This window comes from Oncorhynchus keta, chromosome 13 (assembly GCF_023373465.1).
Source record: "Oncorhynchus keta strain PuntledgeMale-10-30-2019 chromosome 13, Oket_V2, whole genome shotgun sequence".
Lineage (NCBI taxonomy): Eukaryota > Metazoa > Chordata > Actinopteri > Salmoniformes > Salmonidae > Oncorhynchus > Oncorhynchus keta.
Genome location: NC_068433.1, coordinates 41,560,352 through 41,574,867, shown reverse-complemented (window position 1 = coordinate 41,574,867; position 14,516 = coordinate 41,560,352). Strand labels below are relative to the sequence as shown.

The following is a 14,516-nucleotide window of genomic DNA, read 5'->3' as shown; positions in this document are numbered from 1 at the left end:
ACAGTTTTTCACAATTCCTGACATTTAATCCAAATAAAAATTCCCTTTAGGTCAGTTAGGATCACCACATTATTTTAAGAATGTGAAATGTCAGAATAATAGGAGAGAAGGATTTATTTCAGCTTTTATTTCTTTCATCACATTCCCAGCGGGTCAGAAGTTTACATACACTCAATTCGTATTTGGTAGCATTGCCTTTAAATTGTTTAACTTGGGTCAAATGTTCCGGGTATCCTTCCACAAGCTTCCCACAATAAATTGTGTGAATTTTGGCCCATCGCTAACTGACAGAGCTGGTGTAAATGAGTCACGTTTGTAGGCCTCCTTGCTCGCACACGCGTTTTCAGTTCTGCCCACACATTTTCTATAGGATTGAGGTCAGGGCTTTGCTGTTGTTCTGGGATTGATTTGCACTTTTCGCACCAAAGTACATTAATCTCTAGGAGACAGAGCGAGTATCCTTCCTGAGCGGTATGATGGCTGCGTGGTCCCATGGTGTTTATACTTGCGTACTATTGTTTGTACAGATGAACATGGTACCTTCAGGCATTTGGAAATTGCTCCCAAGGATGAGCCAGACTTGTGGAGGTCTACAATTTTTTTTCTGAAGTCTTGGCTGATTTATTTTGTTTTTCCAATGATGTCAAGCAAAGAGGCACTGAGTTTGAAGGTAGACCTTGAAATACATCCACAGGTACACCTCCAATTGACTCAAATTATGTCAATTAGGCTATCAGAATGATTCTAAAGCCATGACATCATTTTCTGGAATTTTCCAAGCTGTTTAAATACACAGTCAACTTAGTGTATGTAAACTTCTGACCCACTGGAATAGTGATACAGTGAATTATAAGTGAAATAATCTGTCTGTAAATAATTGTTGGGAAAATGACTCGTGTCATGCAGAAAGTAGATTACCTAACTGACTTGCCAAAAAACAAGACATTTGTGGAGTGGTTGAAAAACAAGTTTTAATGACTCCAACATAAGTGTATTTAAACTTATGACTTCAACTGTACATGCATACATACACACACACACACACACGCACACACGCACACGCGCACACTCCTCTCAACCTCGTCCACACACATACATCCCCACTTCACCTCCCCATGCTGGAAAGACCCTGTAATGTAGTGAACATTGACAGACATTCCTACAGAAAGCTTTTAATGTTTTACAAGGCCAGCACTTCAAAATGCATGCAGGCACTTAGTGCAGAGGTGAGACTAAATAAGGGTGTGCACAGGGTGTGTGTGTTTCAGATGGATTAATATGCTGGGACAGACACACACACACACACACAAGCCCAGGAAAGAGTGAAATATTAATGTTCCTGTCAGCAAGGCTTTTCTCTGGTTCTGTTCTCTCTCTCTTTAGTCAATGAACAATGGTGTTTTTATCCTCTACTTTAAAACATATCTACCAAATTATGGATACAATTAGTTTCATTAAGATTAAGTTAATACTATACTATACAGTATGCTTTGTATCATCACAAAATAAAATTCATTCAAACTAATCTCTCAAGCATGTGTTATGTTATTTGAACTGATAATAATGAATCATGCAGTCATTGGAAGATTTGACCTGGCACAGATTTGTTTTGCCACATTTTTACGGTGGTTAAAAAGTAACACTTTTCCGACCAAATGATTCTGAGGACATTCCTCCAGGTCTTCCATCTGTCACGTTCCCTTATCAACCGGAAAACCATCATCTGCCTACCTCAAATGTTCTTGTCCTTTCATAATGTCTGTACTGCAGTGGTTGACCTCTGATCTCCCGTCCAGGATGTTGTCGGTGCAGAGTAGAGAATCAGATGTTTACAAGCAGATGTTATTGCGGGTGTAGCAAAATACATCTGCTAAATGTGTGTATGTGACCAATACCATTTGATTTGATTAGCTGTTCAGAGACCTGGACCCAACGTTGTGTGTGTTGTAGCGTCTGAGACGGAGCCTGCCTCCAGGCCTGCTGAGAAGGATCTCCTCTACATGGACCACCACCACCTCAGCTACAGGTCTTCCCACCATAGAACCAGGACCTGTACGCAGAGACCGCTCTGCCAGCATCAAACCCCTCCACGACAGTCCGCCATGCAGGTATCATTCACTATCCTCTACTACCCTTCTCTCTCCCTCTCGCCATCTCTCTCCCTCTCTCCATCTCTCTCCCTCTCGCCATCTCTCTCCCTCTCGCCATCTCTCTCCCTCTCTCTCTCACACATTTCCTTCCTCTTTCCCTCTTTTTCTCCCTATCTCACTCTTAGTCAACCGCCATGCAGGTAGCAGCCCCTCTCCTCCTCGATAGACTCCCTTTTTCTCTCTCTCTCTCTCTCTCTCTCTCTCTCTCTGTTCGTCTCCACATCCAGACGTCCGACTTGCTTCCTGCTGCTCGAGTAACTTCCCGTAGGGGTCATCCTGAGGCCAGCACAAGGCCCTCCCCAGCTGTAAACCCTCCTCCTTTACGGCCCGTCACAATAGTGAAATATTAGACCTATAATGCACGTGCAACACTGATATATTTTCTTAAGTGGTGAATGATGGACGGGTCATGTGGGAGTTTGAACTGGAGAACGTAGGATGTTCTATGTGTATGCCTGTCTTTGACGGAGACTGTTTGTGGCTCCAGTCCTGTGGAGTGCTCCTGCAAGGCAGCTGGCCTTCATCTGTACAGAGACTGCGTTTTTAGCATCCAGCAGTCTGTCACCCAATCCTAAACTGACCCTAGTCCTCTACCTCCTACCCTCTATACTCTCGAACCCCTACCTCATAGCACTTTGTAGATCCTAAAGGTTTGGATATGGGTAAGAAATATGCAGAATAAACCACCTAACCTGAGATGATAGGATTGTTTGAGACATACAGATGATAATGCACACCAGTTTTGTGATTCATTCCATTTCCACCCTGTGTCAGGCTCAGAACTGGCTGTACTCTCCGGGGGCCAATCTGTGTTGTTCGGGCCAAAACAACATCCCTTTTGCTGCTATTATTTATCATCTAAATTGTTCCTCTTTTTGAGATATTGGTTGAAGCTCAGAGTGTAACAGTTAATCCAGTCTGGCTCTTTGGCGGCTTCCTGGAGACAAAACATTCTAGAATAAATGTCCCAGGGAGATTTTTATCCTGTATGTCAGAGCAGGATTAAAATACTGCTGGGGTCACCACCCAGTACACTCTCAGGAAAAAGGGTTCCAAAAGGGTTCTTCGGCTGTCCCCATAGGAGAACCCTTCTTGGTCCCAGGTAGAACCCGTTTGGGTTCAATGTAGAACCCTCTGTGGAAATGGTTCTACATGGAACACAAAAGGGTTATTCAAAGGGTTCTCCTATGGGGACAGTGGAAGAACCCTTTTAGGTTCTAGATAGCAACTTTCTTTTCTAAGAGTGGAGGTGATGGTGTTATGGTAGTGTCTGATCTGCCACTCTTCAGGGACAATGGACGTTGAATAGATGCTCTGTTTAATTGCGAAAAAGCAACACGGTGCACCATAACAGCATTCAACAGACAGTGCAGACAGACTGTGGTTGTGGCATCCTGTGTGTTAAGAGTATTGTGACTTACTGAGGTGTTGATATCCCGTGTGTTTTCCAGCATGGTGAACAGTGAGTCGTGGAACAGCTCTGTAATGCTCACCATCTCAAAGAGTCGCTCCATGTCTGCCTCCTACTCCGCTTCAGCCACCTCCAACCACCTCTACAACAGACGCATGACCAGACCAGGTGTGTGAGTGTGTGTGTGTAGACACTTTGCGTGACAAACAGAGAGTGATATTTTTAGTCCATCAGGAGAGAACAGGTCATTTAGAATGATTCTAATGTTATGGGGCCATGTAAGAGATGCAAGAGACGGGTCAACCCATTCTCTGTCCATTCAGTGTGTGCCTGTGTCAGTGCATGTGTGTGGGCAGTATGTGCAATTTCTATTTTGTCTTTGTTTAAATCGTGATCTGATTTGTTACATTTCGTTGAACGCGTCTTCCCTCCTAATAACCCTGTTCTCTCTCCAGGTTACCCCCCCTCCAATATATCTCCTCTGGCCTCTCCCTGCCACTCCCCTCCGGTCCAGGGGACCCCTGTCTCCAGCCCCACCACCAAGTCCTGCTCTGTGGACCTACCGGACCCTGTGGACAGCCAGGGAGAGAGGCCTGTGGACCCCCAGGTCCCACACAGAGCATTAACACACAGCATCAGTGCACCTAGCTCCACCACACCGCACTGGGGGCCACCATCCCTCTGCATCAGGTAGCATACACGTACTTACAGATATACACAAAACAGATACTGCCCTTTCTGCTGTCACAAAGAGGTACAGAACATACACACAGAGAAAAGCTTGAATGTCAAATTCTTGCCCGTTACTTCACTGATCATTGGCAGCGCTGTCTAGAAGAGACTGAAGCAGAGACTGAGGAAGTCGTGCATGTAGCTTTAAGCTCAGCCTCGCTGAATCGGAGAAGAGACGTTGTTTAACGGCTTCATGCTGCTTCATCGTCCTGTGTGTGTTTCTGTTCCGTGTGCATGTGTATTACAAAGGGTGAGAGATGAGTAACCAGTCATGTCTCGAGAGAGAGATCCTCTGAGGCACATGGACTCACGCCAGAGAGAGATGAGTGAGACAGTCAAAGAGAGAGAGCGAGGGAGGGGGAGAGAGTCAGAGCGAGGGAAGGAGAGAGAGAGAGAGAGAGAGAGAGAGAGAGAGAGAGAGAGAGAGAGAGAGAGGTGAGTGTCAAAGAAAGAGAGGGTCAAGGGGAGAGAGAGAGAGGGGAGAGAGTCAAAGAGAGAGATGAAGAGACTTCCTATGAGGCACATGGACTCACGCCAGAGAGAGAGATGAGACAGTCAAAGAAAGAGAGAGAGTCAAAGAGAGAGAGCGAGGGAGGGGAGAGGGTCAAAGAAAGAGAGGGTGAGAGAGTCAAAGAAAGAGAGGGTCAGAGAGTCAGAGAAAGAGAGAGAGGGGGAGCGAGGCACATGGACTCACACCAGAGAGAGAGATGAGACAGTCAAAGGGAGAGAAATAGATAGAAAGAGACTCTGAGGCATATGGACTCACGCCAGAGAGTCACAGAGAAGGTCCCGCTGCAATGTTCTAAGACAAGAGGACGTGGATAAGGAGTATAGGTTGTCTTTATGGCGACGACAAGATGTTCAGTTATTAAGATGAGTGATCTAAGGAAGAAAAGTCCACCACAGAAGAAATACATAAAGACAATAATGAATGGCTGGATGTGGGAGGGTTATAAGTGTTGAGATGGTGGACATTAAGGAAACGATAAAGTAAGTAATGGAGGCCAGGGCTGTGTTGTTGACATGGGAAGGGAGTACTGCGGTGTATTCACTAGGAACCAAACGGAAACAAACAGAGAACTTGATGATAAAAAGATTGTGGGAGCTGTTTTGTTAGACCTCAGAGTGGCTTTTGACGTTATAGATGTCTAACAGAAGACAGAGGGTGTTCTTTAATGACAGCCTCTCCAACATAATCCAGGTTGAATCAGGAATTCCCCAGGGCAGCTGTCTGGGCCCCTTACCTTTTTCAATCTTTACTAATGTCATGCCACTGGCTTTGGGCAAAGTCTATGTATGCATATGACTTAACACTATACACATCAGCTACTATGGGAAGTAAAATTACTGCAACACTTAACAAAGAGCTGCAGTCAGTTTCAGAATGGTGGCAAGAAATAAATCCTAAATATTTCAAAAATTAAAAGCATTGTATTTGGGTTAAATCATTCACTAAACCCTAAACTTTAACTAAATATTGTAATGAAAAATGTGGAAATTGAGCAAATGTAGGTGACTAAACTGCTTGGAGTAACCCTGGAATGTAAACTGTAATTGACAAAACATGTTAATGCAACCGTAGCTAAGATGGGTAGAAGTCTGTCCATAATAAAGCGTTCTGCCTTCTTAACAATACTATCAACAAGGCAGGTTCTACAGGCCCTAGTTTTGTCACACCTGGAATACTGCTGCCTTGGCATCAGCAAATGGGGATCCTTAATAAATACAAATATACACCCTTGGCTCTGGCTGTGTTGAGAGGAAGAATGTCGTTGATCCTGGTTCAGCTAGAACAGCTGGTCTGATGATGTGAGAAGTGATCACTGACCTGGACTCGTTGGCCTTTTATCTGGCCTTGTTTCCTCTAACGCTACTGATGTGGTTAACTCTTCGCTTATCCTCTTGTTCTCTTTTCTCCTCTCCCATTAGATATAAATGTAGAGCCTTTTTTCATATCGTAGTTGTTTACATGTTTTGAATATCCTTTGTTTATCTGTCCTTTGTCCCTCTCTCAGCTGTGGCAGACCGTACAGCAGGCTGAGCCATGGGGAGGGATCTATGGACAAAGGGGATAGAATACCCCACCCTGGTAAGTAGTAAAAGGACACTTATCTACTTCTCCATATATGACTTCTCTCTTAGTGTTACATTTCTATTTGCCACGTCGTGAGCGTGCCAACCACCTGACTTAACCCCTGACCCCTGATCTGTTCTGTCCTATAAGATGACCCGGCAGTGGCGTCGTCAGACTGTGAGAGCACCTACGAGACCAACCACAGTGACAGCAGTGACTTTGCACAGAACGAGGAGGACGTGGAGGGGGCCAAGAAGCCCTCGGACACCCAGGACGGATGCAGGTCGTACCAGCCTGAGGGCATCGTCCTGCAACCCCTAATGCCACCTCTAGAGGTAGGTTCCTCTATAGAAATGCATTGAGTGGAATGAAAATGGGTCTACAAATATGCTAAACATTTCATGGCTGCAATATCAATAAATCAACACATTATGAAATTATTTATTTGATTCGAAGAGCAAATACCAAATAACATGCTATTTCCCTATAAAGTGCACTACCCTACTTGTAACATACTATTACCCATAGCTACTTGAAATTACCCTTGATTCTGACCCCTGACCTCTAGGACACACAGCCTATCCTGGACTCAGAGCCTCTGGTGATGTCAGAGCTGGATCCTCTGATGACTCAACTCAACAGCTGGAACTTCCCCATCTTCAACCTGGTGGAGAAAACACATGGCCGCTCAGGATGCATCCTCAGCCAGGTGAGAACAGGCCTCAGCCAGGTGAGAACAGGCCTCAGGCAGGTGAGAACAGGTCTCAGGCAGGTGAGAACAGGCCTCAGGCAGGTGAGAACAGGTCTCAGGCAGGTGAGAACAGGCCTCAGCCAGGTGAGAACAGGTCTCAGGCAGGTGAGAACAGGCCTCAGGCAGGTGAGAACAGGCCTCAGGCAGGTGAGAACAGGTCTCAGGCAGGTGAGAACAGGCCTCAGGCAGGTGAGAACAGGCCTCAGGCAGGTGAGAACAGGCCTCAGGCAGGTGAGAACAGGCCTCAGGCAGGTGAGAACAGGTCTCAGGCAGGTGAGAACAGGCCTCAGGCAGGTGAGAACAGGCCTCAGCCAGGTGAGAACAGGCCTCAGCCAGGTGAGAACAGGCCTCAGGCAGGTGAGAACAGGCCTCAGCCAGGTGAGAACAGGCCTCAGCCAGGTGAGAACAGGCCTCAGCCAGGTGAGAACAGGCCTCAGCCAGGTGAGAACAGGCCTCAGCCAGGTGAGAACAGGCCTCAGGCAGGTGAGAACAGGCCTCAGGCAGGTGAGAACAGGCCTCAGCCAGGTGAGAACAGGCCTCAGGCAGGTGAGAACAGGCCTCAGCCAGGTGAGAACAGGCCTCAGGCAGGTGAGAACAGGCCTCAGGCAGGTGAGAACAGGCCTCAGCCAGGTGAGAACAGGCCTCAGGCAGGTGAGAACAGGCCTCAGCCAGGTGAGAACAGGCCTCAGCCAGGTGAGAACAGGCCTCAGGCAGGTGAGAACAGGCCTCAGGCAGGTGAGAACAGGCCTCAGCCAGGTGAGAACAGGCCTCAGCCAGGTGAGAACAGGCCTCAGCCAGGTGAGAACAGGCCTCAGCCAGGTGAGAACAGGCCTCAGCCAGGTGAGAACAGGCCTCAGGCAGGTGAGAACAGGCCTCAGGCAGGTGAGAACAGGCCTCAGGCAGGTGAGAACAGGCCTCAGCCAGGTGAGAACAGGCCTCAGCCAGGTGAGAACAGGCCTCAGCCAGGTGAGAACAGGCCTCAGCCAGGTGAGAACAGGCCTCAAGCAGGTGAGAACAGGCCTCAAGCAGGTGAGAACAGGCCTCAGCCAGGTGAGAACAGGCCTCAGCCAGGTGAGAACAGGCCTCAGGCAGGTGAGAACAGGCCTCAAGCAGGCGAGAACAGGCCTCAGGCAGGTGAGAACAGGCCTCAGGCAAGTGAGAACAGGCCTCAGGCAGGTGAGAACAGGCCTCAAGCAGGTGAGAACAGGCCTCAGCCAGGTGAGAACAGGCCTCAGTCAGTGAGAACAGGCCTCAGCCAGGTGAGAACCAGTGAGTACAGGTGAGAACAGCACATCTTCAACCTGGCGGAGAAGACACACTGACAGTCTGGCTGCATCCTCAGCCAGGTAAGGATAGATACAGCCTTAGTCAGGTGAGAACAGGTGAGACTTAGCTAGGTGAGGATAGTTTTTAACCGGGTGGAGATTAGGCTGCATCCTCAGCCAGGTAAGGTTAGCTACTGGAGAGCCAATTGAGAAAAACCCAGACCCATCCAGGTAAGGATAGGTAAACAAGTCAGAATACTGTGGTGGAAACAGTCTATCGTGAATCAAGAGAGAATGGCTCAGACTTTAAACCAAAGTGTATTTAAAATGCATTTAAAAAATCACAACACAATTAAGAAAATACATTATGACAATGCAATGAAAAATAGTTCAAGAAAACAGGAAGCAGTAAAAAGTATGAATAAAAAGAGCATAAAACACATATGATGTTTAAACAGTCACTGATTAAAGGCCAAGCTAGAAAGGTGGGGTTTTAAACGTGATGTAAAAGCCTCAATGGTGTCTGCCCCTCTTACCTGACAGGAACAGCTATTCCAAAATTTAGGGGCTTTGATAGACAGAGGAATCTGCTCACAGATTTGGCCATCGAGGGATGCCTGTGAATAAAGCACTGTGATATATGGGTGGGATTACACTGCCATCTACTGGTTGAAACAGGAGTTACAAGTAATTGGATTTGCAGTGTACTGTACACCAAGACGGCAGTAGGGTCGTTCGACGAAATGAGTTCCATTTCTGAAGTGTATCTTGGTGAAAAACAACTTTCTATTTCACCTAATTGTAACATTCTGTCATGAATAGCACATGTTCAACTTAATAAAAAACATGTTCTCATCTCAAGAAGTTCATAAAAAATGACTATAACATCAAATCAAATTTTATTTGTCACATGCGCCAAATACAGCAGGTGTAGGTAGACCTTACAGTGAAAGGCTTACTTACAAGCCCTTAACCAACAATGCAGTTTTAATAAAATACCTAAAAGAAAATTAAGAGATAAGAGGTAAATAATTAAAGAGCAGCAGTAAATAACAATAATGTGGCTATATACCGGATACCGGATAGAGCCAATGTGCGGGGGCACCGGTGTCAAAGTAATTGAGGTAATATGTACATGTAGGTAGAGTTATTTAAGTGACTATGCATAGATAATAACAGTGCCTATTAAGTGCCAAATAAAGTAACAGGGTTGACCGTAACAGGGTTGACGATGTGTTTTTCTTCTCCAATTTATACTTTGGCCACAAATACGAGTATAGGATGAGTCGACAACATGAATTGGTTATGAGGGAACAGATTATACACTTAAAAGTGAGTATTTCACTGGAAAGTCCTTTTAAAACACTTCTAGCCTGTCTGTCTATCTGTGGGTAACAGAGTTGACGTGTTACTCAGTTTCCTACCACAAAACACCAGAAATGGCCAGAAAGAGTAGGACCAGTTCACTGTTTTAACACTATGATTTGATTATTAAATGTTACATTTTGTCTTTTGAAACAAATATTTAAAAGGAATAGTTTCACCACATTAAAACGAGAATTCGGGTTCACTTGGCAGGGTTGACCTTTAATCACATGAAATAAATAATACGCTTGAGAAATGACTTTATCGACGCGCCAAAGTTACCGCGGTTTTACGATGATGGTGAACATTTTGGGATTAAGTGAGTTAAAATCTTGCTAGAAGTCACAGACGGTGCACTGAGGCATAGCCGCAGGGAGTAGGGGTGCTGGGGTTGTGCACTGGGCCTTTACGAGTCCTGTGTTAGTGGACCTATATGGCCTTATATAACTTTCTCCACCCACCCCTCCCTTGTCGACCCAAAGTTCTCACACGGTTACACACAGAGGGACATGTCAAAATGCAGAATTTTTCAGAAAGTCGTTAATCATATAAACCAATCAGATGTATCGAATGTTTCACTTGGTCTATATTAAAGTGCACTTCATTTAATATAACGGGCTTTTAATTCAATATTGGTGCACGATTTCTACTTAAAATATCAAAGGGACACAAAGGGGACTCATTTCGGGGAAAGACCCATGAGCAGGTTCACGGCTTCAGGTGTGAAGAGGCAAACTAGGTGGATGGGATAAGGCTGCTCTATGTGTGTTCCAGGTTTCCTACCGCCTGTTTGAGGACACGGGACTGTTTGAGACGTTCAAGATTCCTGTCAAGGAGTTCATGAACTATTTCCATGCTCTGGAGAACGGATACAGGGACATCCCATGTGAGCAAACGTTACCATCAATCCTCGATGTGAATATGCTTTGAAAATACACACACACAGTTACATCAAGTACTCGAGAATATCAAAAAAACATTTGATTGAAGCCACCGTAAATCCAAACTCCGTGCAGCTGTGGTGGTAGCACTGCCTATTCTATCCACAAGAGGGAGTGGTTGGCTTTCTCAATGCAATCTCAGCACTCGTTCTGTTCCCTCTACCTCCACCTGTCTCTGTATGGTTTGTGAGGCATCATTATCATCCAGTGGACTAAGTTCGTACTACAGTTGGCATCTCCTCTCCCTCCCCATGCAGACCACAACAGGATCCATGCCACTGACGTGCTCCATGCCGTGTGGTACCTCACCACCCAGGCCGTGCCAGGCTTGCCCAATCTCCTCACAGACCACAGCTCTGACTCTGGTGAGGACACACACGCGCATATGCAAATACAAGCACACACACATGCACGGACACACACAACCACACACACGCGCGTGCGCGCACACTCCTTTCCTCCACTCTCCGTTCCTTTGTGTTCTGACGGTGGCTAATATCCTATGTCTATAAGCCTACTGTTGTATGCTTGTTGCTGATGGCATCCTTCTGGGGTTCAATTAGCTGCTGTATATTAATTCATACACAGCAACCACATCAGTAGCTTATGTGAAATGGCATAATTATATCAATCAGCCTCACAGTTTGCAGACCGGAGGCTGTGGAAGTTCCCAGAACAAGGTTTCCAGCGAGATCAGATGACCGTTAGTTCATAGTCATCGACAGTTCTTTTACCTCTCGCTCTCTATGTAGAGCTGTTTACATAGAAGCCTATCTCTTCCAGACGCCAATGTCAACATGCTGATCTTGATCTGTTTGTTCTTCACAAAATCTGTCTGACTGGGCTGGCAGATGGCCTACTCTGATGGCTGAGGGGCAGGGTGGCTGTCTGTCTCTCATTCTTGTTGTTTTCTGATGCTCATGTCATATACACATTTGCCCACACATTAGCACGCTGACGCGCACACACAACACCCAAGTTGACCCAAGTTGACCCAAGTGTTTTGTGCTAAGGTTTCTGATTTGTTACGACAATGACCGTCACCCCTCACCTCATTTATCTCTCTGACCCTTCTATCCCTGCGTGTGTGTGTGTGTGTGTGTGTGTCCCCAGACTCTGACAGTGGGCTCCTCACCCCCAGCCATATAGGCCATACAGGATTCCTGGTCTCTAAGATGTCTGCGGTGATGGAGGAGGGTTATGGATGTCTGTCTGGCCTCATCCCATCCCTGGAGCTCATGGCTCTGTATGTGGCTGCAGCCATGCACGACTACGACCACCCTGGACGGACCAACGCCTTCCTCGTGGCGACTAGCGCTCCTCAGGTAGGAAGGGAGAGAGGGAAGGAGGGAGGAAGAAGAGGGAGAGGATGGATGGATGGATGGATCTAACTAAAGGAACTGGAAAGGTGAAAGCAAAGTCCCCGGTAGATGTCCACCAATAATACTTTCTTATCTTGTGTTCTTCTCAGATCACTGAAGAGATAAATGGAGGAAGACAAAGGGACCACTGAGATGCACCAATGATAACTAATGAGTGACGCGTTGCTCTCTGTCTCCCCCTGTAGGCCGTGCTATATAACGACCGCTCGGTGTTAGAGAACCATCACGCTGCGTCGGCCTGGAACCTGTTCATGTCCCGGCCAGAGTACAACTTCCTGGGCAACCTGGAGCATGTGGAGTTCAAACGCTTCCGCTTCCTGGTCATCGAGGCCATCCTCGCCACCGACCTCAAGAAACACTTTGACTTCCTGGCAGAGTTCAACGCCAAGGTAAACAGAACCGATGGTCATGAGCTTCTAATCTATACATTTCTCTTTGATGTACAGCGCATCTACAGCTGAATGGACTGAGGCGCTGTGTCATTGCCTCTGGCGATGGACAACTTACAGTATGTCAGTAACGAGCCTGTAGGAGAAGATCTGAGGTTTGTTTGCTCTTACGCTCTCCTGGCTTCTCTCTGATAGGTTGAAAAGAGGTAGGGATAGAGGATGTGAGGACACGAGGAAAGACATTTGAGATTCATTTAACCCTCGCTTCTCTCCAGGTGGGTGATGATGGCTGCTCGGGCATCGACTGGTCCAATGAGAACGACCGGTTGCTGGTGTGTCAGATGTGCATCAAACTGGCGGACATCAACGGCCCACTGAAACACAAGGACTTGCATCTACAGTGGACCGAGGGCATCGTCAATGAGTTCTATGAACAGGTACATCTATTAGGTCTAGGTTTTGCCAGAAGATACCGGCCCTACCGTTCCGCGTGTTTACACTGAGCTGCACTGGGTTCAGAATGCAATCATGGTTACAGTAAGACACCGTGGAGCCGGCGCGAGATGTGCATCAGAAAACATACCTCAAATGCAGGAATTGGATATGCCACTGTACTCCAAATTTGACCTCTCACAACACTGCTCCACCGAGAAGCCTGAGATACTGTTAGTTTTCCCGGAAAACTGCACTTTTCGTCCTCATGCTAGCGAGCATTAGCCACCGCTAGGGTGACCTGAATTGAATTAAATAAACGTCATTGATCCCCAGAGGGGAAATTGGGTGAATGATGCATCTTGCCATGCAGATCCGACATTTGCATAATTACAATGATTGGTCCAAGGGGAGCGCTGCATCATTTGTGGGGGTCGACATGTATACAGCTGCCTTGTTGTTGCTGTCTTTCATGTGCACCCCCCCCATGAAACTGCCTGATCATAAAATGGTCATTACACTACCTTCTGCATAAATAGCAATGACAGACTTGAGAGGTTGTAGAGGGTCAATTATATTTCTCCATCAAATTACATTGAAATGTGTTCCACTTGGGAATAAAATAGAAGGCAGGCCACTTCATGAGTCCATCACAGTACTGCTCAGTGTGAAGAGGTACAGGTGCCTGGTAACAGCCCACTCTCCAGTAGCAATGCTGCTCATTGGTCAGAGATGGACGAGTGCCTAGCAACCACACCGCTGATCAGGAAGAGCGACTCTAAGATGTCAGAAAGCGATCAGCGTGTAGGCTGATATATTAGAGAAAGGAGGAGATAGGAATCGTATTGGGCAATGAATGGAGGAGCATATAACGCCCCACCCGGCAGACTGTCGACCAATCGCGTTCACGTTGTCATGCTGTGTCGCGTGGTTGCTAAGCTAATCGTCATGCAATCCCTTCTTGGTCAGGGTATGAGTCGACAAACCTGCCTATTTTCCTCAAAAGTACGAAATGTCACGATTCCAAAGCTATACGATATTGCAGGGACAAAGTAAATTATCTCACATCTCGGAAAGAGTTGTATTGTTGCACTTATCGTTCACGTAATTCATGCTTATGCTGGGTTTTTGAACTAGCGCCCGATTGACTCCCATCCACTCCTTGAAGGAGTGCTCTTCTTGTCTCAGAATTGCCCAGAATGCACCACTGTGGCCCATTGACGATGCATGGGCAACGTAAACAATGGGCGTTAATACGATTCCCATCAGAATAGATAGAACCAATGGATACTCCCATTCAAATCAAAGTTCTCTGATGTGGAGTCGTGGCCATACTGTGGGTCTACCAGTTCTGGAATATTCTATGCCCGTGTTTCCCAAATCTATCCTTGGGTACCCCAAGTCAGTCCACTTATTTGACGTATTTCAGAACTAACACTTTTAACTAATGAGTGGCTTGATGATTAGTTGACCATGTAAGACGTGGACTGGTTGGGGGAACTCAATGAGAGGTTTTATTCATTGACTGTGAGGAATTAATGTGAAATGTTGAACTACTTTTGTTCTTTAACATTGATGTAACACATACCGTCCTTGTATGTAGGCAATGTACTGCATAATGCAT

At 46.4% G+C, this 14,516-nt stretch overlaps 1 protein-coding gene across 2 annotated transcripts in view; it reads left to right on the top strand.

Annotated features, from left to right (window-relative positions):
• LOC118392357 (cGMP-inhibited 3',5'-cyclic phosphodiesterase 3A-like) overlaps positions 1–14,516 on the top strand; it is an 80,762-nt gene that overhangs the window by 62,749 nt on the left and 3,497 nt on the right. For both annotated transcript variants that reach the window (XM_035784274.2, XM_035784273.2), the window contains 11 exons: positions 1,951–2,108; positions 3,602–3,729; positions 4,017–4,251; positions 6,309–6,382; positions 6,518–6,702; positions 6,936–7,076; positions 10,523–10,634; positions 10,947–11,054; positions 11,803–12,014; positions 12,257–12,460; positions 12,736–12,897. In XM_035784274.2, the coding sequence (XP_035640167.1) occupies positions 1,951–2,108; positions 3,602–3,729; positions 4,017–4,251; positions 6,309–6,382; positions 6,518–6,702; positions 6,936–7,076; positions 10,523–10,634; positions 10,947–11,054; positions 11,803–12,014; positions 12,257–12,460; positions 12,736–12,897 (1,719 nt within the window). The remainder of the gene's footprint in view (positions 1–1,950; positions 2,109–3,601; positions 3,730–4,016; positions 4,252–6,308; positions 6,383–6,517; positions 6,703–6,935; positions 7,077–10,522; positions 10,635–10,946; positions 11,055–11,802; positions 12,015–12,256; positions 12,461–12,735; positions 12,898–14,516) is intronic.